At 42.7% G+C, this 22,826-nt stretch overlaps 1 protein-coding gene across 1 annotated transcript in view; it reads left to right on the plus strand.

Annotated features, from left to right (window-relative positions):
* The first annotated feature begins 491 nt into the window (after positions 1-491).
* The window catches only part of pik3r1 (phosphoinositide-3-kinase, regulatory subunit 1 (alpha)), a 109,691-nt gene continuing 87,356 nt past the window's right edge, over positions 492-22,826 (plus strand). The window contains exons 1-2 of the mRNA XM_080743794.1: positions 492-665; positions 3,365-4,076. Coding sequence (XP_080599920.1) covers positions 3,722-4,076 — 355 coding nt within the window. The 5' untranslated portion in view covers positions 492-665; positions 3,365-3,721. The remainder of the gene's footprint in view (positions 666-3,364; positions 4,077-22,826) is intronic.

Raw genomic sequence — 22,826 nt, forward strand, 5'->3', positions numbered from 1 at the left:
AAGATGTTGAAAGCCTACTTTCTTTAGTGGCTACACTCTGAGCCCACACTTCACGTCTAAAATATACTTTTTTGGACAGAAAAGAAAACATGTCACTTGGAGGTTTTAGCTACCACACAGCGCCCCCTACAGATCTTGTCATTAGAAAGTTCCATCCACCAGATTTTGCCTTCGGCGAAATATTCTCTTTTCTCTCCAAAAAAGTGTATTTTAGACGTAACGTGGGGGGCTCCGAATGTCCCCACTAAGGAAAGCTGGCTTTCACCTCCATAGAGATGTCTTTGTTTTGGTGAGTAACGAAAGTGTATTAGTTATTTTTACTACAGAAGAGAGGGTGCACAGCCTTTCTGCCGGCCTAGCGGACGGTTAGTGACATAGCGTTAAGGAGAACTCCACCAGACCAGCGCTAGCTCCTCCCTCTTTCCCAAAACATTAGCTTTTCTCTCGTCGCTCGAGCAGAAAGAAAAAGCTCGTTCCGTTACTTCCATGCAAAGTCGGTCGAAAAAGACCACTTTTATACTCTTATAACTTTTTTATTTGCTTTTATATCGCTTTCGGACGTTAACGAGTTGTGTTTTGCAACATTCGCTGGCGTTGAAAGGAAGTTTTTCTCCGGAGAAGAGAGAGAGAAAAGGGGGAGTTTGTTCTGCGGAGCTTCCATGCGTGTGAGTATAATGTTATGTATTGTATGCAGCTGGCTCGTCGCGAGACGGTGTCGCTCGCGCGAGCCCGAAAACCGCCGATCTACAAGCTCACGAGGCGTCGCCTCCGCGACGCCTCGTGAGCTTGTAGATCGGCGGTTTTCGGGATGACCTGGCTCGGACTTGACGCTGGGTGTCGCTGTTCAGACCTAAAAACCTAGAACTGTCCAACTGTAGCTGAAGCTGTTGTTATTTATTATTATTACTTTTCTACACTATATTATACAGTGTTGGAATTAAGTACATTTACTGAAGTGCTGTGCTTAAGTACAACTTTGAGGTATTTGTTCTTCACTTGAGTATTTCCAATTTTCAATATTTTTACTTCTACTCCACTATGCTACATCTCAGAGGCAAATTGTTTATTTACGCCACTTCAACTGTAGTTACTACAACTTATTATCGTGCCTTACTTTGACGTTGACTTGGTTTACTATTGTTTATCTGTGTTTAGTGGAAATGGACGATGTATAATAATTAAATTAGCATTCAAATAGACTTTATTAGAAGTTTGCATAGGAAAAAGTACAGTTTCATGACAGTAGCCTACAGTTCACTGGTACAAGGTCAACTAAAAGAACCAACACCTCAAACAAAGCTTTTGGGGGCCCTTTTAAAACTCATATAACATTGCATGACTGACACATAATTGTGTAGTTATATAGGAATGCAGTTATAGGCCTAAATGATAGTGGAATAGAGCAAGGATGCAAATGTTCAACTATTAGCATAAAACAATAAAGACAACATAACCCATGACAAAATACATGGTAATGGTAAAGAACAGAATACACAAACTACAGTCCAAACTATAGCTGAACCAGCCTGTTAATGTTGTTGTGACCAGGACACCATAAGTTTTACACTTATGTTGTTAAAATGTTTCAACAACATTCACAATGTCCATGGTTATTTTAATTTAAATTGTAATAGCAGATAAGCTCACAACAACAGGTTGCTACAAAGTCGATGCATATCATGGTTGAAGTGGTTAAAAATGTTTTGATGCTATATCAACTATTTTAGCTGGGGACCCCCTCCCCCCCCCCCCACACACACACACAATTTGAGAACCACTGAACTAAACAAGCAAATAGGAAGTCTACATTTATGCAAGTAGTGTTTGTGTCATGGTGTCATGTTATGTTTAACTTGTGCAATGGTTGTGTGAGTTGAGCCGTTATAGCCAATGTCTTTACTGTAAATCCACCATAAGGTTAAGTTAAGTCACCAGGCAGATTTATTCTTTGAGGCTGAGAGAACATGTATGTTGTTTGGCTTAATGAATACAGTTAATAGTCATCATTTATGTATCAATGCCACTCATATTTGCTGTCCCTTATAACACCTTACTATTTAAACATTTTAGGGAAAACAAATCTAAAGCTTTTGGCCTATAATTACACGTGAGGCAAATGTTATACTTTTTACTCCAGTATTTTTATATTGTGGTATTGCTAGCCCTAACCCTAACCCAACTAAAACAGCATTTCAAGCTGAAATACCGGTAGCTAAATTAAAAAATAAAATAAAAAATGACACAGATGCTTTTTGAAATATTTGAATATTTTATAATATTTAATAATAAATGTATACTTTCGTGAGCACATCGATCTATTTCCACTGTATTTTTTTTTTCAAAATGCAAATTTTTCAACATGGAAATGATGGTTATGCAAAAATAACTGTGTTTATCTCAAATCATTGCCGTTAGACGATTATGTAATAATTGTGTCAGACCTAGTCGCTGTGTGAGTGTGCGTGTGCAGGGGTTGACACTAACACTAAGGTCTCAGAGGCACTTTGCCCCTCGGATAAGTAAGTCATGATCAAATTGCCCAAATGTCATGCCCACTTGCCCTAAAAGTAAGGTAAATCGTCCGTTATAAAATGATGATTTACTTTCTGGGGCTGTGAAAAAAACAATGTCATAACTGAGATTCCTCAATCTTTATGCCACATACCTAGCTTTGAATAGGACTATGGGCTCACACTTGTCATTTTGTATTTTTAAGTGTAGCAACAGTAAAAACGGCACATTATAGGTAAACAGTGCTCTTATTTTACATTCCACAGACCAGAAGTCAGAGCTCTCTGGCCACGTTCAGGTTTAGACAGATACAGGGGTTGACACTAAGATCTCAGAGGTACTTGCCAATCGGGCAAGTACAGGTCATGTTCTACTTGCCCAAAGCTCATGCCCACTTGCCCGAAAAGTAAATTGTCCATTATAAAATGATAGGTACATTTTTAAATACTGCACAATTTAACACTTATTTCTTTCTTTCTGGGGCTGTGTGATAAAAAATGTCATACCTCAATACTTCCAAATCCAAATAGCTGCTGAAGACCAGAAGACAGAGCTCTCGGGCCACGTTCAGGTTTAGACAGATATCTGGTGTTGTGTTTATAGACGGTAGCGTCCCCTCTCAAACGAGCACTCGCCCGGTCGGGGCAACCTGAAAGCAAACTTTACCTGCAGGTGAGCAACCGTTAGTGTCAACGCCTGGGTGTGTGTGTGTATGTACGTGGGTGCGTGTGTGAGAATGTAATGCACATTTCAAAGTGCTTTGGATTAAGGCCCTACATACAAATGCATTTACCATGATGTGTTTTGTATGTTACAAACGGCACGTGTTCCATTATCTTGTCATCTCCTGCAGGTCTCCCGTGGCTCCAGGCTGTGTACCCATGGACGTCGTGCAACGCTGGAGGCAACAACAGCATCACAACAACAGGACTGAGAAGCTCCCGCAGGCGACCGCTCACAAAAATGACATAAACTCTGGAAATACCGACACGGGCTAAAGACATTTAGTTATTTCGTTTTCTCCAAAACAACACCGCTTGCCTTGAAGCTATTCTATTCTCCCGGGGTAAAGCAGTGCAACTTTACCCCGTAAAACCTTTCGGACTCCTTATTAGTCCACATAGTCGCAGGATCCTTAACGCCAGTCGGTTGAACGTCTTTTTTCCTTTTTCACACACATCCTCGACATCGTTTTTAGTTCGTCATCACGATGAGCGCGGAGGGCTACCAGTACCGGGCGCTGTACGACTACAAGAAGGAGCGCGAGGAGGACATCGACCTGCACGTGGGGGACCTCCTGACGGTGAGCAGGGGGTCCCTGGTGGCGCTGGGCTACAGCGAGGGTCTGGAGGAGCGGCCGGAGGAGCTGGGCTGGCTGCCGGGCCTCAACCACAACACCCAGGAGAAGGGAGACTTCCCGGGGACCTACGTGGAGTACGTGGGGAAGAAGTGGCTGTCTCCGCCCACGCCCAAGCCCCGCCCCCTCAGGCCGCTGCCCGTAGCCCCGCCCGGAGGTGGCGGTGGATCCCCCGGCAGGGCCGAGACGGACTCCGACTCCGAACAGGGTGAGTTTGAGTTTTATTTTTTTTACATACAACACACATAGACACTCACACCCACCCACACACACCACCTGCACATGCCCACCCAGAGTATCAATACTAATAATAATATAATAATAATAATATAATACAAAGTTCCCATACATTTTCCACACAGATTTTCCCCAACCATACATTGTTTACATCATTTTCTTTCCCAATTGTTTTTTCCCTTTCCTCCTCTCTTTTTCCCCTTTCTCTCCAAGCATACATTGCCATTGTGAACATGAGCACTATCCTTAAGTGTTTGTTTCCGTAGCATTCATATATATTCCCCAAAGCTGGTCAAACTCGTTCTGTCTACCCCTAACTATATATTTTAGTCTCTCCACTCCAGTCCAATAGAGTTCATGAGTTCTCGATGCCACATCCTCAACGTAGGGGCATCAACTCTTTTCCAACATAGTGCCACCACTCTTCTAGCTTGGAGAGTTTTGCTGGTTGTATAAAGTTCTTTGGATAAATTCCAAGTATGCAGAGTTTAGCACTTAGTGGAACTGTGATTTTAAAGATTCCTGACAAACACTTCATAACTTCATTCCAAAAGATTTTCTTTTTTAGTTGCTTTTATTAGATTGTATACAGTAGTTTGACAGAGATGGGGAGAGAGAGCGAGAGAGAGATGGGGAGTGATACACAACAAAGGTTGCTTGCTATATAGTATACTATGTTGCTATATCAGTGGTTAGATGAAAGTGTCTTTTTTTAAGATTTGTTTTGGGGCTTTTATGCCTTTATTGATAGACAGTAGACTGACAGGAAATGGGGGGAGAGATGGGGAGTGACATGCGGCAAAGGTCGCCTGGATCGGGAATTGAACCGGCGACGCCGCCAGGCATCCATGCCTATGTGGCAATGCCTAAGTGGGATGCGCCTGGACCAGTAGGCCAGCGAGCGCCCTTAGATGAAGGTTTTTTCATTGTGACAAGGACCCCCAAAATGATATGCATTTGGCCACCGAGCCCCCTCATATTCTGTTCCAGGGACCCCACGAAAGCAAATTTAAATATTCAAAGATTTGCAGATTTTGCAAACATTTTCAAGGTTTAAAAAATAATAATATATATATACCAGATCTAATCTTGTAGGTCCAGTTGGATCCTTATTCCTTATCAGCTCCAAAACTCTGACAGGGTACAAATGGAACCACGTTGAACGATAGGGGTCTGCAACTGACAGAGTGCACAGATGGGTCCATTTGGTTCCATGCTGTACTGTACACTCTCAGAGGTTAAAATGTCACTGAGGATTTCACAGTACATTTAGTCTGGGGTCCCAGTGATTAGAAGAAGGACATCAAACGGGGGTTTCCCTGGCCTAATAAATAATGGGTATCAAAGCGAGGGTTCTGGAAACGGAACGCGGTTGAGAGAATCACAGTTCTAACTGATTCACCTTCCAGGAAAGATTTGATTGTCTGATACTCTGCCTTCTGTTAGAATAATAATATCATAGACTAATTATTAAGAGCGTCGTGAGTGAAACTCCATCCTGTTTGAAGTGTTCTCCACCGGAGTCATGTCGACCACATGAAGAACCACGCTTCCCAGAAGTCCGCCTCCGTTATGAGTCACAACCAGGCCAAACGTTCAGTGAAGATTGCAGGCTAGTTAGTAGGCTACGTTTTGATGAAGGGATTCCATTTACTGTAGAGGGAATAAAGGAGGGGTCCGAGACTCCGAGTACGGACCCCTGGGGGACACCGGACTACAAAGTACACAAGGTTTAACCCAGTAAGACATGGAATTATTGTATACTTTAGCTATTGAAAAATATCAGATATACAAGCTCACAGCCGCACTGCGAGCTTGTAGATCTGCTATTTTTGAAAAGTTGTGAAAATGTGTGCAAATCTTTGAATATATATTTTTCAAAGGAAACCTCTGTAACTGAAATATTTTGAGACGGGGCGTCTGTGGCCAAATAGCCTACATGTAATTTTGGGGGTCCTTGACATGAAAAGGTTTGAGAACCACTGATTTAGAAGAAGGATTTAGAAGACATTCATAGAATCGGGTCAAATTTATTCGAAAGACTTGCACAAATGTTCACAATTTTGCGCAGCGAGGCACAATTTGTATTTCAACTCAAAGGAGCTTTATTGGCATGAGAAAACATACGTTTACATTGCCAAAGCAAGTGTCATAATATAATAAGAACAGTTGAAAAAGGGGAACATATTATATACAGTTGGAGTGGAGGGGGTACAGCATTGTGTAAACAGAGCTTCGTCACATTGCATCGTTGTGTGTACACTACAGGCAGGGCCTAATGCTTTCTGAAACAAATGGCAGCATTTCTTTTTTCTAAAAACGCCATCTAAATCTTGATTTACAAAGTTTCAGACTTACAAAGTTTCAGAACAAAGTTACTCAGTGCTTCACAGAGAATCAAAACACATCACACAAAACAAGAAGCACTGCAAAGACAACATTACATGACACAGCAGCAAACATTTGGGGGAATAAAGGCAGGCTTTATAAAGAGTGATTTTCTTGTGAGCGAGTGGCACACAACCTCTCTCTCTCTCTCTTCCTCTTAAAGCCTTGAGGTTGAGCTACATCCGATCACCCATGTGCACGTTACGTTACACGTCTTTACTGTTGAAGTTCTCGCAGAGACAGGATGTATGGTTTCTGAGTTCTAACCACTTCCACGCTCCACTCGCCCTCTCTCAAACGTTACGTTTCAAACTGCCCAAAGCAGCAGTTAGCCATGCAAACTGACTCACTCACCAGTGACTTGAAACCTTTGTCACCTTAGATTTTAACCACTTTAACCATTATGTTATGCTTTAACTATTGAATAATAGCAGATATACAATCTCAGTGCCGTGCTGCGAGCTTGTAGATCTGCTATTTTTGAAAAAAATGTGAAAATTGGTGCAAGTCTCCAAAAATGTCTAATTCTAAATATCAGTGGTTCTCAAACCTTTTCATGTCAAGGACCCCAAAAATTACATGTATTAGTCCGCCGATGCCCATCTCAAAATATGTTGTTCCAAGGACCCCCCCCCCCCACCCAGAAACAACTATTTGAGTTACAAAAGTTTGCTTTGGAAAACTGTTTTCTTCCAAGATTTCCAAGCAAAACCTTTTACGATTTTTCCAAATTAGCAGATCTACAAACTCCCAGTGCGGCACTGGGAGCTTGTAGATCTGCTATTTTTCAATAGCTAAAGCATAAAATAATTCCAGGTCTTAAATGTGTTTAGTTTCAAACTGCCCAGTGCTTTCCAACATGCAGGCCTAGCAGTAGCAGTTAGCCTAGAAAACTGATTCACTCACCAGTGACTCCTGCTAAAATACGGACTGTTTTAACTACTACTTTAACACCCTGTATACTTAGTGCAGTCATGGCTCTCAAAGTGGAGGCCGGGGACCACCCGGGGGTCCGTGAAGGGCCTCCACAGGGGGTCCCCAATGAATTAGTACATAGCATCAAATCCTACTTTAAACTCAAGCTCACTAATGTGTCGCAATGTGACGCATTGTGAGCTTGTAGATTGGCTATTTCTGAAGACTGTTTAAGGCAAATCTTTTCTTCTGGGGGTCCGCTGGGGGACGCCTTTTCAGATGGTGGTCCGCGGTCGAATAGATGTTAATTTGAGAACCACTGACTTTAGATTGAACCCTGAGATCCCCCCGGGGTCTATACAAGGACCCCTCCTTTTCCCCCACTTTTCACCAAAGTAGCTGATTTACCAGCTTGTGGTGAGCTTGTAGATGTGCTATTTTTTTGCCCATGTTGTCCCCAGGACAAGGATTCTAGGTTAAAAAGGACACTTGGGTTTATATTAGAAAGATGACAGTTGGCCACAAAGAAAGGGGAACCGAGGCCAACGCTTTTCAAACTGAAATAAATAACTCTCATGTGAGGCCTGCAGAGGGCTTACAGCTGCTTGGACTAAACCTTACAAGTTGAGATGTGCTTTAGGTAGCTTAGTAAAGACTACACACATTTAATACAAATATACATACAGTCATGCAATTCAATAACTTGTTGTGTTTGCTATTTTTGGCGTCGAACAGCATCATGAAGCTTTAGTTTTGTATTACTTTTACCTTTTAATCTTTAACTTTTCCCTCTGTTGTGTGTACATGTGACCGGGGACGCATCTGTGTCACCTAATTATTTATTTTTTACTTTGGTGCTGCACTATGAGCTTGTATATCTGCGATTTCTTGAAAAACCCTGAAATACATCCGCGGCCAAATACATATAATTCTAGGGGAAATTTTTCAGGTCAGACTTTGATGGGTCAGACTTTGCACATGGGCATCCAAATAGTGTGTCCATATCTGCAGATGTTTTAAGCTTTCTTTTGATGAACATAATGTTTTGATGATCATCATGAGTACTCTTCAGGACCTGAGGTCGATTCTACTAAATGCATTCTAAATCAGTAGCTCACACACTTTCAATATTTTTCAAAAACCTTAAAAAATAGCAGATGTACAAGCTTGCAGCACAGCATGAAGTGAGCTTGTACATCTGCTAATTCTGAATAGGCAACACAAAAATCTAAGGTGACACAAATGCTTTCCCGGTTTTAATATTTATTTTTGTAAGTGTTACCAACGTTTATTTTATTCTTTCCATTATTTAAATGTAGGCCACTTGGCCTATTTTCCTCTGTCATGTGTCATTGTCGTATACTTGACTAACTATTCACTGGGCTCATGTTGACTGCTTGTCTTGTCAGTTGAGTCGAGTGTTTCTTTCCCCAATAGATGTTATTGTTCTGCACATTGCTGTCGTTGCAAAATCTTAATCCTGGACCCGTTGTTCCCATCATGCATACTTCTCTGATTCCAGTGAGAACATAACACATAACGGTCCATTCACACCAACCACAATAACCAATACCATGACAATAACTAGTATACAAATATACGTAATTTAAAAATGTTTCTAACTTTTAACCAGCGTCCAGAATCCACACCACAACTATAACGCCAACTATAGTCATAGAGCATACATAATGGGCATTGGGCAACTGCCGGCCCGGGGGCCACATGCGGCCCCCACCTTCACGTAACCCGCCTGCAGCAGGTTAATATCAGAATACTGATATATTATTGATTCGGGGTCATTTGCAGGTCATGCAAACATGACCCGAATTTAAAAAATTGCAAAAATAGCCGATCTACAAGCATTGGACGATGTTGGCCGTAAAATGCAATATCGGTTTTAGACAGTTTTTGTATTTTATTATACTATAATTTGTTTGAATGTTTGAATGTGAGACTCAAAAGGCCTTTTTGTGAGGATCATAAAGGCATGTTTTCTGGGGAAGCTTTCAAAAGGGTCAACAAGTTGGAACATTTTTAAATAAAAACACTACATTCAAGCTGTGTTTATGTTGGGATACGGGCCAACATTTCAATAACGGTGCATCCCTCCCTAGTTTTGGAATAAAGAGGCATTGCTGTTTAAAATTATAATTTCAGAAAGGACAACATGGACTTACTTTAATACAGATGCTCGGTCGATATCGCTAAATATCGGTTATCGATCATGACAGGGATGTTGGCATCGTTTATTGGTATCGTCCAGAAACGTCACATCGGTGCATTCCTATTATCTTGAGATCTGGGAAGCAATCTGTCACTCCCTCACTTTGGGAAAGTTATGTCATTAAGACCTGGAACGCATCTGTGTCGCCTTAGACTTGAACCGCTTTAACCATTATTTTATGCTTTAGCTATTCAAAAATAGCAGATCTACAAGCTCACAGCGTGGTGCCGCTGTAAATCTGCTATTTTTGAAAAGTCTTTGAATATATGTTTTAAAGCGAACATTTGTAACGCAAATCTTTCTTACTCTTGGTCCCTGGAACAAAGTATTATGAGATGGGGGTCTGTGGTAAAATACATATAAGTCAAGGGGGGGGGGGGGGGGTCCTTGACATGATGTTTTTAGACATTGTACTCTAAGCCCAAACCAAACTAAACCAAACCAAAAGGCTGAGCACCGCTGATATTGAAACATAGGTTTTTCAGAAAACGTATTTGTCTGTAGACAAGGAGACTGTTATGAAGCTAACACTATAACTATCTCACCTCTTATAATGACTAATCGAGTGTCAAATAATCCATACAGTACATCCTATTGCATGTGTCTTTCAGGCCATGGCTACACAGAGCTGGATATTTCTGAAACTAGAAATTCTTTTCTGCTGTTGGGGCTTGCAGCCACACGAAGCTGGATATTTCGGCCGCGAAGCTGGATATTGTTTTAAACCGGATAAATAAGTGAAGACATTGAAACATATCCGATTCACTGGATCCGTGTAGACATGGAACCCGGATATCTCTGAAAACTTTACTGTGTGTGTGTGTGCTTGTCCCCCAGTGGAGGTCTGGGGACTCAGATTATTTTAGACCTAGATATCTTTCTCGTGTGGACCTAGATATTTGTCTCCACCAGCCGAAGGCATGGGGAGAGTATGTTTTCCCCTTCGTCCGTCCGTGTGTCCGTGCGTGCGTGCGTGCGTGCGTCCGTCCGTGCGTGCGTCCATGTGTCCTCGCAGTTTGTGTGCAGCTAATCTCAGTCGCCGTTGGCCCGGTCGCTGCCAAATTGAGCACACACATTCCCTGGATGCCAATCTAGAATCTCTGCCCTACATTTTTCAAATGGGCCTTTTCTAGCGCCACCTAGTGGCCGATGTTCGCAAGACACATTTCTGTGCACTACTCTTACAGATTTTGTCCAAAAATCCTACAAATCGGTAGGCAGTATCTCGACAGTCATGTGATCGATATGGATTTGTCCGATTTTTCATATTCCATCCTGATTGGCTAAGATTGGCTTCCAAAGTTTGTAGGATTGAGTCGTTTTGATCAAAATGCCTCAAATCCCAAACGCAAAGTGCAATTATCACGAAATCGCGCACACACGTTCCCACTAGGTGGAGGAAGAAATGCCACTTCAAATTTTTGAAATCAGCCTCATGGTGGCGCTATAACAGGCCCATTTGTGGTTTTACCTATAACTCCACCGATCAGTTTCAAACTTTGTAAGCGCACTCCCTAGAGGCTAAGGATAAACCTTTGCCCTGCATTTTTCACATCAGCCTTTTATAGCGCCACCTTTGGGCCGACTTATGTAAAACACATCTTTGGATATTACTCCTTGAGATTTTATCCAAAAATCACGCAAATTGGTACACAGTATCTCTATAGTCATGTAATCAAGTCCGATCTGTCTGATATTTCATATTCCATCCTGATTGGCTAATATTAGCTTCCAAAGTTTGCAGGATTGCTCAGTTTTTGAACAAAATGCCTCAAATCATCAACGCAGCTTGCGATTACCGTGAAATTTGCCACACATATTCCCACTAGGTCAAGGAACAAATGCTACCTTTTTCACATTGGGCTGAGCGCCACCAGCAGGTAGACTTTAGCAAAACACATTTCTGGAACACAATGCTTCAAATCATGCATGCAGTGTCCGATTGCCATGAAAGATCTAAGGTGACGAACATATGCCACCCTTTTTACATTGGCCTATTATACAGTAGTACCACCAGGACGCACACCCTGGTGGAGACCTGTGCTCGGAAGAGCACTGCTTCTAGTTTTCTATGTGGATATCTGAAAAAACGGGATATATGAAAAATCCAGCTCCGTATAGCCATGGCCTATGACTCTCTCTCTCTCTCTCTCTCTCTCTCTCTGTGTGTGGGGGCTCTCTCTGACACAGCTGGACTGCAGTGTGTTTGAAGCCACTGTTTACAGCAAGGCTTCCCAAACTTTACCAGGCTGCCCCTCGGCTGCCTCCCCTCAAAACAATAATCACCCCCCACCCATCCACCCTGACAAGAACTTGGAATTGTAGGCATTACATTTAGTTTGACTCGGTTCCACAGATAAATATTGTGAATATAATATACCTTTTTCCACAACGTTTGCCTCTTTCTTCTGTAACATTTGACAACGTGGCCAACTTAATTGGTCTGCGGTTTCTTTAAAAGGTTTACATTTCTATAAGGCCTCTTTATGTAAAGAACTTTACAATGTAAATTCCCACGCAAGCACACTGACAGATTGAAGGCAGAGGAAGCCATGCCAGGCACCAACCCTCATATTGGCAGCAGATTTGCTGTCTTGCTCAAGGACACTTCGACGTAAAGCGATCGAACCGGGGATCTTCCGGTGGTTGCAAGGAGTTGCATTTGGTTCCATTCGTACTCTCAGAGTTACACACCTGTAATTAGGGCTGTCACAATTATTACATAATCGTCTAATCGCGATTATTTTTCATAATCATCATAATCGTTTCCATGTTTATAAAGTAAAAAAAATAGTGGAAATAGCAGATCTACAAGCTCACAACGCGTCACGATGCAACGCGTTGTGAGCTTGTAGTTCAGCTATTTCCACTATCAGTGTTTTTATAAAGTTGTCAAATATTAGGGCTGTCACAATTATTACATAATCGTCTAATCGCGATTATTTTTCATAATCATCATAATCGTTTCCATGTTTATAAAGTAAAAAAAATAGTGGAAATAGCAGATCTACAAGCTCACAACGCGTCACGATGCAACGCGTTGTGAGCTTGTAGTTCAGCTATTTCCACTATCAGTGTTTTTATAAAGTTGTCAAATATGTTAGTAATTTCTTTGTATATTTAGGTTATGTGTCATATCTGCCATGTGCAACTTCAAAGCCAAACAGAAATGTAATTGTCAACGACAAAAACACAATTAAGTCGTTAATCGCAATTATTTGAGTGACAATTAATCGTTATGTAAAATGTCATAATCGTGACAGCCCTACCTGTAACGGTCATTCAGGGCTACTGTAACTCTTTATGTGTTTGAGTACTTGTTTTGTAAAAAAAATAGAATTTTGACAAACGTCCACAAATGTGCCAGCATGGTGATGGCCTGTGTAACCAAGCCTCACCCCTATGAGCACAATGCTGTAGTCTGCCTCCCTCCAGCCCACAGTGTGCCAGTGCACCTGGAACCAACCAATTAGCTGTAGCCTTACTTGTGGGGGTGTCGTTTAACGAAAATAGCAGCTGCTGCAGCCTGCTTTGAGCTTGTAGATCTCAAGTGTGCTCAGCATTGCTCAAAAACAAGTATGAACCAGGCATTATATACATAATATACTGTAGGTATATATGGACCACACCTAGTAGTTAGGTACTGCAAAACAAGAATTCACAGTAGATTCTGTGTATTCAGGTGACCATTTAAATAGATAATAATCTGATTTCATGACAGATATAGCCCACATTACAACAACACACTATTCATTACGAAGACCACTCGCTTGCAAACCTTCTCTTTCTGAATCGCATTCTTCATCATTGCTGTTATTTAATATTCTTAATAAACATATCAATGTGGAGGGGGTGGGGGGGGGGTCCTTGACTTGTGGCTGTCTGACAAACCCTGTCCTAGATGTCCATGAATGTAACACACCGGTAGTCTTCTGAATCACATTCAGAACAAGCCTTGACGCTGTAGTTGTTGTATTTTTCCCATGGTTCCCTGAATGCCCTTAAAATCTCTTATCTCACATGAAATCGCAGCTCTGGTTGCCAGGTTTCCAGTTGGCTTTGCCCCTTTGTGGTGCGATTGTGAAATGTCTTTGCATGGGACGGGCTGTTGTGTGACTGAAGAGCTGGGAGGGCGGGGGTATGGAGGGGGGTATGGAGGGGGGGGGTATGGAGGGGGTGTTGAAAGGCTGTTGGGAGCTGTTTGAGTGGCAGCAGTGCAGAGATGTGATCCAGTGTGAATATTATGGCAGCAGGAGAAGAAAAAGTCCCATGTGTTTCCCAGACTGCGTGAGAGAAAGAGGCTGTGGGCCCCTTAGCTTGCTAAAGGCCCTATCTTGGTCCCTGTCATTGCAAAAAAGGCCCTATGTTGGCCCCTGCCATTGCAAAAAGCCACTGTGTGGGCCCCTTGGCTTGCTAAAGGCCCTATGTTGGCCCCTGTCATTGCTAAAGGCCCTATGTTGGCCCCTGTCATTGCAAAAAGCCACTGTGTGGGCCCCTTGGCTTGCTAAAGGCCCTATGTTGGCCCCTGTCATTGCTAAAGGCCCTATGTTGGCCCCTGTCATTGCTAAAGGCCCTATGTTGTCTCCTGTCATGCAAAAAGGCACTGTGTGGGCCCCTTAGCTTGCTAAACGCCCTTGTGCTTACTAAAGGCACTGTGTGGGCCCCTTAGCTTGCTAAAGGCCCTATATGTTGGCCCCTGTCATTGCAAAAAGCCACTGTTTGAGCCCCTTTGCTTGGTGAAGGCCATATGTTGGCCCCTGTTGTTGCAAAAAGCCACAGTTTGAGCCCCTTTGATTGGTAAAGGCGTTGCAAAAAGGCACTATGTGCTTCATGCTAAAGTCCCTTTGTGGGCCCCTGTGCTTCATGCTAAAGTCCCTCTGTGGGCCCCTCGGCTTGCTTAAGCATGGGTTGAAGGGAGTGAGAGGGCTGAAGCAGTGGTTTCCTAAAGCTTTTCAGCTCGAGACCCAAAAGAGACATTTGTTGAAAAAGAAACACTTCACGATGCAACTCTTTTTTTTCCCCTTTTTCCCTTTTTGATAATGTCTGACTCTGCAATCCATATATACAAAAGAAAAAGTAAGGAAAAAAGTAATACTTTTCTCACTTTTCTCATGTCTGACAGAGACCCATATGGGGTCGAAACGTTGCCAATAAAAACTATACATATGGGGAGCTTAAGACGCTGTGCAGGCCTCCTCCTTTTTTTATACTTTTCTCACAACCCATAAATATGGTTGGTTGCATGACACCAACAATGTCCCGGGACCCATAGTTTGTGAACCGGTGGTCTAAAGATCAGTCTAGTATAGTGGCAGGCAGGCAGCCTGTGTGGGGCTTTAATTTTAGGCCTAGAATTATTGACTGCTTTAACTATTGAAAAATAGCAGATATACAAGCTCGCAGCGCGGCACCGAGTGCCGCGCTGCGAGCTTGTAGATCTGCTATTTTTGAAAACTCGTGAAAATTTTAATTTTGACCCGATTCTATAAGTGTCTTTTGAATCCTTCTAAGGTTTTTTTGAAAAACCTATGTTTCTATGTCAGCAATCTGGCCAGCCATCGTCAAAGAAAAGGTCCTTTTCACTTAACTGGCGCTCAGTTAGGCCACATTCTCATAATATAATTCGGTTTAGTCTTGCGAATGGGAGGGGTGAAGTTGCTACATTCTTGCATATTTAATTGATACGTTTGCGCTCGCACTGCACTTTGTCATCCGAAACAAACAAGGAATCGTCCACGTCTGTCCATGGGACATGTATGTATCCAAGCTGCATAATAATGCCTCCTTCATCTCCCTGTGTTTATTAATTCTTCAAGTTCAACTCACAATGTAACCGCAGGACCCCCGCAAGCGCCGCATTAGCCTATGTATCTGCGGTCGACGTCGTAAACGGGCGATCACAAAATAAAACCAGCGGCGGCGGGAGGGACTCGCAAAATCTACCAGCAATAAACCAGACAGAAAATACTTTAGCAAGATATGAATATCTACGAAGAGTAGAGCGTCAACGTCTCTCTCTCTCTCTCTCTCTCTCAGTCTCTCTCTCTCTCTCTCTCTCTCTCTCTCTCTGACCCTCGTCTTTCCCTCCGCTGGCTCCCTCTTTGCGCTCCGCGCATGAAGCGTCTCCATCTGGACACGATTTGGCACAGAGAGCCGCGCGCGCGAGCAAGACCCACACATCGGCCTATATTATATGATATACAGCTATACAAGTGACTCCTGTGGCACTTTCCTTTTATTTAACTGTGAGCAACAACTCACAAATAATACACCATGTGCGATCGAGGGAGCGGTGATCAGAAATCAACTGAGGGGAGGAGGCGGCCAGAATCGTCAGAAATCTAATGAGAACAGACGGGGGGATTTAACCTTTTATAAATAACTATGGATTTAACCCGCACATGGCTCTATATAGCCTACCACAATGTTTCATTGCATGTATTTGAGACGGATGGATTCACACCAACAGGTAAGCGTTTGCGGTAGCGCATCGAAACCACCGTTTTTTTGTGGATTTGCATTCGTTTCTTTTATTCGAAAAAGAATACGGATGCGTCTTCACACATGCCCAACCGTTGTGTATTTTCCAACAATACGTAATAGGATTCGTTTTAATCGTCATAAAACGTGCCTGTGTGAATGTCGCCTTAGTCTGTTCTTGAGAGACTACCATGTCAGTGGTTCTCAAACCTTTTCATGTGAAGGACCCCCAAAATTATATGTATTTGGCCACGGACCCCCATCTCAAAATATTTAGTTCCAGGGACCACCCAGAAGCAAAATTTGAGTTACAAACGTTCGCGTTAAAAATACATATATTCAAAGATTTGCACACATTTTCACGACTTTTTCCAAAAATAGCAGATCTACAAGCTCGCAGCGCGGCACTCGGTGCCGCGCTGTGAGCTTGTATATCTGCTATTTTTCAACAGTTAAAGCATTCAATAATTCTAGGCCTAAAGAGGGGAGATCAGGGTAGTGGCAGGCAGGCAGGCTGTGTGGGGCTTGAAGAGGGGGAGCTGGAAGGAGCGCTGAGCCTTGGCAGGGAACAGCCCAGCCCAGGGATCTGGACCTGGAAGGGGCTTTTAGACAAATGGACTCAACTCACAGTACTTGAGTCAGAGAGAGTAGAGTATAGATCAGGTTTTCTCAAAGTGGGTGCCGTGCCTTGACACCAGTCCAGGGGAGCCACAGAATACTTACATTGAGAATGTATCGATATCACATCAGTTTAATCATTTAGAACAGTGGTTTTCAACCAGTGTAACGTGTTGTGAGCTTGTAGATAAGCTATTATCAGAGCACAACCAAACATAAAATGACTTGTCTTTTAGTTCTACTGGATCTCTTCCACATTTTAGTAGTTTTTCTTTTGTTGACAACATTGTCAATATATTTAGTCTTAGTTTTAGTCATCATATTTTAGTTTTCATTCAGTTTTTATTACATTTTCGTTGGTGGAAAAAGGTAGTCGACGCCGGACAACGTGGTCACAGCTTTAGTCAACAAAATCACTGCATTCAGCGCTCAGCGCTGTAGGGTGAAGACTAGCCTTCTTGTTGCTTCCACAGAGGTTGTGATTTATTGCGGAGAGGATCTCGATCCCTTCCTCCTACTCTTGAACGCTCCTCTTCTCTCTCTCCTCCCCTCCTTCCGCTTTTTGTAAAAAAAAAGAAGAAAAATGTTTTGATAATGTTGGTTCCCTTGGCAGGGGCAAGAGAGAGAGAGAGGGAGAGAGAGAGAGGGAGAGGGAGAGGGAGAGAGGGAGAGGGAGAGGGAGAGGGAGAGAGGGAGAGGGAGAGGGAGAGGGAGAGAGTATCCCACACTCCCAGGCTCCCTAAGCCTTTTCCAAACAGCAGTGTAGCAGTTCAGTGTAGCTCCTTGCCTGGGCCTCTCTGCTCCCCCGTCCAGTGTTACACGCTGCTCCTCTGGTGAACTTGGAAAGCTCTTAAGTTTGAGGTTCCAGTATTAGTGCTAAGCCTCTTTAGCCAGACAAACTATTCCACAATCTCTCCGAATGCTATAGTAGAGTGACTGTAACCGCAACCTCCCCGAAAGCTGGGAAATGATCACGCTGTAATCTGTTCGTTGTTTCTGTCCGCTAAAGTATATTTTACAATACCTTTTTGCATTTTTTAGTTTTATTAAAATATCTGCTAAGCAGCCAAGCTTATATAGGCTTCGGTTATTTCACAGTTCAATCCCAGGCTCCCCCAGAGTCGGTGTCGAAGTGTCCTTGAGCAAGACTCTGAACCCCTAGTTGCTCCCCCAGGTTGGAGGCGAAGCATTGTGAGCTTGTAGATCTGCTATTTTCAAAAAGATTGTATAGATTATAAACATCTGCATAATGATATACTGCATACGTCTGTACTTTAAATCAAATTTACCTGTACTTTTGTACTTTTACTCAAGTAAATGTGGAATACTGAGTGCCGCGCTGCAAGCTTATAGATCTGCTATTTTTGAAAAATCATGACAATTTGAATTTTGACCCGATTCTATGTGTCATTTGAATCCTTCTAAGGTTTTTTGAAAAAACCTATGTTTCTATGTCAGCAATCTGGCCAGCCATCGTCAAAGAAAAGGTCCTTTTCACTAACCACCTAACCACCCACAAGCAAAATTTGAGTTACAAACGTTCGCTCTAAAAATACATACATATATTCAAAGATTTGCACACATTTTCACGACTTTTTCAAAAATAGCAGATCTACAAGCTCACAGCGCGGCACTCGGTGCCGCGCTGTGAGCTTGTAGTGAGAGTATGTGAGAGATTAGGAAAATCTTTTGTACCGGCTGCCCTTAAGCTGTACAACGAGACACATAACGGACGCTTGAAAAGGTCTCCCTTCCTAACTTAGACCTACGGAACCATTGCTGTATTGACTTTGACCTCTAAGGAACTATTGCTGTATTGACTTTGACCTCTAAGGACCTTCCAGGAAGAGTGCTCATGTGCGCCTTGCGGTGACACGCTTCCTAGTCTCTTCTTTTTTCGCACTGATTTTTGACACTGCACTATTAGGTTGTTAGTGTTGGTAGTTTCTGAGTATTTTTGCTTTGTTTAACAATGACAGTGAGATACTTGTTTGCACTAACTAGCATTGACTGCTATGGTCTCTTTTGCAAGACACTTTATGTATATATATATACTTATATATTATTCGCCCCCTCTATTGATGCACCTTCTCTTTATTGGTACTGTACTGCTCTTGTCTTTGTTTTTGTTTTTTTCCCCCTCTTATCTATCTTTTCTTACGTCTCTGTAACTTTGTAAATAACTGTATACTGCTGTGCTACTTCTGGACAACTGAATTTCCCCCTTGGGATAATAAAGGTATCTATCTATCTATCTATCTATCTATCTAGATCTGCTATTTTTCAGTAGTTAAGTACTTTTCCCCTCACTGCATCTTGGTTAGAAGTGTTCCCTTGTCTACTCTGTGTTGAGTACAAGCGTTACTCCAGGTGTGTGTTTACAGAGCTCTCTGTTTTCTCTTCACCTGCCAAAAGCATTCCTCCAAATGGGTGCAGAGCTGTGTTGCCAGCTCTGCTTATTTTAAGCCTCTTTGGGCTTGTTTTATTCCGTAAAGTCTCCTGTTAAATATTTTGCTACTTTCGGGTTGCAGTTTTTTGGGACTTGTTTCTAAGGCATAACGGGTACACATTATAGTGTATTATTATTTTATGCTTTAACTAATGAAAAACAGCAGATATACAATCTGCTATTTTGGAAAAATCGTGAAAATTAGAATTTTGACCCGATTCTATAAGTGTCTTTTGAATCCTTCTAAGGTTTTTTTGAAAAACCCAATTTTTCTATGTCAGCAATCTGGCCAGCCATCGTTAAAGAAAAGGTCCTTTTCACTTAACTGGAGCTCAGTTAGTCTGTTCTTGAGAGACTACCATGTCAGTGGTTCTCAAACTTTTTCATGTGAAGGACCCCCAAAATGATATGTATTTGGCCACGGACCCCCATCACTAAATATTTAGTTCCAGGGACCCCCCAGAAGCAAAATTTGAGTTACAAACGTTCGCTTTAAAAATACATATATTCAAAGATTTGCACACATTTTCACAACTTTTTCCAAAAATAGCAGATCTACAAGCTTGCAGCGCGGCACTTGGTGCCGCGCTGTGAGCTTGTATATCTGCTATTTTTCACTGGCTAAGGCCAGTCCACACCAATACGACCAACTCTTGCAACAACAACCGTTGCATGCAATTACTTACAACTGCTTGCAACCACTACCCCCAATGGCAGTTGCAAGTTGCATTGTTGTGACAGCCTTAAGCTCACAGCGCGTTGTGAAGTTGTAGAAGGGCCATTTTTGAATAGTCCATCGATAATTTAGGGTTCACTTCAAGTAGCTGGTAAGACTGATTTCAAGGCTATATTATTTTGCTGCCCCATTTTTATTATTCTGATGTGTGATCATGGCATGATGCAACGCTTCTTTTGGGCCCGTTTTCTTCTACCTGTCTGCTTGTTTCTCTCACAAGCATATGGCAACACTGCTGGGGGGGGGGGGGGGAGAGAAAGACAGAGAGAGAGAAAGATAGAGAGAAAGAGGGAGGGAGAGGGAGAGAGAGAAAGAGGGAGGGAGGGAGAGAAAGCAAGCATAACAGGCTGGCTGCTTCACAGGTCCCTGCAAGGCTCCTGCTATACATGCCCAGTCATGTTGAGAAGGAACACTGCCATGCCTTGAATCTCTTGGCTTTCCACCCGACACTGAAAAATAGAATGCCGCTTGTTGTTTAAGTAGAGTAGGGGTTACATTCTGTCATATCCTCGTTAAGGAATGCAGCCCGGACTCACGTACCAACCTAAGATACACCACCATAGTACACGCACCATAGTATGTAAACCGAAGATATTGATAACATAACGATGTAGGCATTTAGAGCAGGGGTCTTCAATGTTTTCAGGCCAAGGACCCCTTAGTTGAGAGAGAGAGAGATGAACCAGGGACCCCCCCACAACCTTTTCATAGATTCCATATAGTTTAATCGTTTGACAGCACAATCACCAGTGTATTTTGGATTCATGTCAATTTGTGTTTTCAGATATTTAACCACTTGAACCGTCAATACTTAATAAACTTGGCCTAAATGGGTTAAAGTTTCATCTTGTTAAGTTGTGTAACAGTGGGCCTGATCGTTTATTTGTGTAAGAGGCCGGGTCAGGAGGACCCAGCAGTGTTGACGTTGTCAAAACTTTTATGAAGTTATGTTTTTATGTATTCTGCAGCGATTCTAACAGCAGGGAGGAGGAGGAGGGTGTAGGGAGCTGGGAGCAGGTTATACAAGACACGCTGACAGTGTGTGTGTGTGTGTGTGTGTGTGTGTGTGTGTGTGCGCGCGCGTGTGTGTGCTAGGGCATTCACGAATAGTGATTTTTAGTATTCGAATTATTCGACCTCAAAGTATTCGAATAGTCGAATATTCGACAGGACTGGACAAACTGTCAAATATTAAGTAAGCAAGAGCCGAACATTGTGAAAATAGCAGATCTACATGCTCACAACGCCTCGCAATATTTTATCTGCAGAACCGAGTCACATTAAACGTAACACCCACAACTCTAAGTGCTTGTCAGGGTGGGGGTCCACAGTTCAAATATGTTTATTTTGGGGGTCACGGCCTAAAAAGGTTTGAGAACCCCTATATATTGTTTTTATAGAGAAAACAAAACAAAACAAAAATGAGACTTTGGTGAACAACATCGAATTTGGTGAATGCCCGTGTGTGTGTGTGTGTGTGTGTGTGTGTGTGTGTGTGTGTGTGTGTGTGTGTGAGAGTACATTTACCTAATACTGTACAATTTTGAGTTACTTGTACTTTACTTAGTATTTCCAATTTCCAATGCTTTATTTCTACTCCACTACATCTCTAATCCAAATAGTGTACTTTTACTCCACTGCATTTATTTGAAACCTTTAGTTACTTGTAGATTTGTATTCTTATTACAGAACATACACTAAACACTTCCAGCCTATATACATTTCGGCCATTTGAAAATAGCCGATCTACAAGTAGTATTTGAATTGTAGGTATTACATTTAATGTGACTCGGTTCCGCGAGGCGTTGTGAGCATGTAGATCTGCTATTTTCACAATGTTCGCCTCTTGCTTACTTAATATTTGACAGTTTGGGCAGTCCTGTCGAATATTCGACTATGCGAATACTTTGAGGTCGAATAATTCGAATACTAAAATGTACTATTGGTGAATGCCTTAGTGTGTGTGCAGAGAGGAGAGGAGAGCAGAGCTCAGCTCCACATAGCTGCATATTGAGATAATGTTCTCTCCTTCCCCGGGCCTCTCCTGGAGGCTGTGGGAAGAAGAACATCTGCTGTCCTTTAGGAAGCTGCATTGTTGCCTTCCTGCTCCTCAAACAATCACCCTCTCTTTTCACTTTTAATCACACCATGTAGTGGCAAGCCCAGGGTCCCCACTCCACTCCTGGTTGAAAGAAAAGTCCCTCTGCCTTTCTCTGCCTCTCCGAGAGTTCAACACTTTCTCTGCCCCTGTGGCCCCCGAGAGTGGCTCAGGGGTAGAGAAACCGTTATTAGAACACGCACGTCTGTTAGACGGTTCCCGAAGGGTTTCCAGTTCGATCCTGGGCTCCCCCAGAGTTGGTGTGGAAGAGTCCTTGAGCAAGACTCTGAACCCCTAGTTGCTCCCGATGAGCAGGTTGGTGCCTTGCATGGTTTCCTCTGCCATCTGTGAATGATTGTGTGTGTGAAGTGAATGGGTGAATGTAATGCACAATCTATGTATAAAGGCGCCATATAAATGCACCATTTACCATTTACCTCTCTGGCCCAGAGAGTTCAACACTTTCTCTGTCTCTCTGGCCTCTTCTCCCCTTTGTCTCCCAAGCTGTAGAATGAAGTGAACTCCCCCATTGCAGTTTAGAACTGCAGACTCACTTCCAAACCTCTGTCCGTAATCTCTTCAGACTCACCTCTTCAGACTCCACCTCAGCCCCCTGGCACTTGCTGCTGCACTCGCACTATCCTAGATCACTGGTTCTCAACCTGTGGGAGGAGGGGGTCCCCACATTATTCTGGGGGGTCCCCAGCTGATTAACTTAAAGTGCAACATTGTTTTCTCACTCAACAGTAAACAAACCAACATAAAGTTTAAGTGTATAGAGGCTATCTGCACATTTCTAAAGTGACAATTTAA

Source organism: Nannobrachium achirus, assembly GCF_963921795.1.
Source record: "Nannobrachium achirus genome assembly, chromosome: 15".
NCBI lineage: Eukaryota > Metazoa > Chordata > Actinopteri > Myctophiformes > Myctophidae > Nannobrachium > Nannobrachium achirus.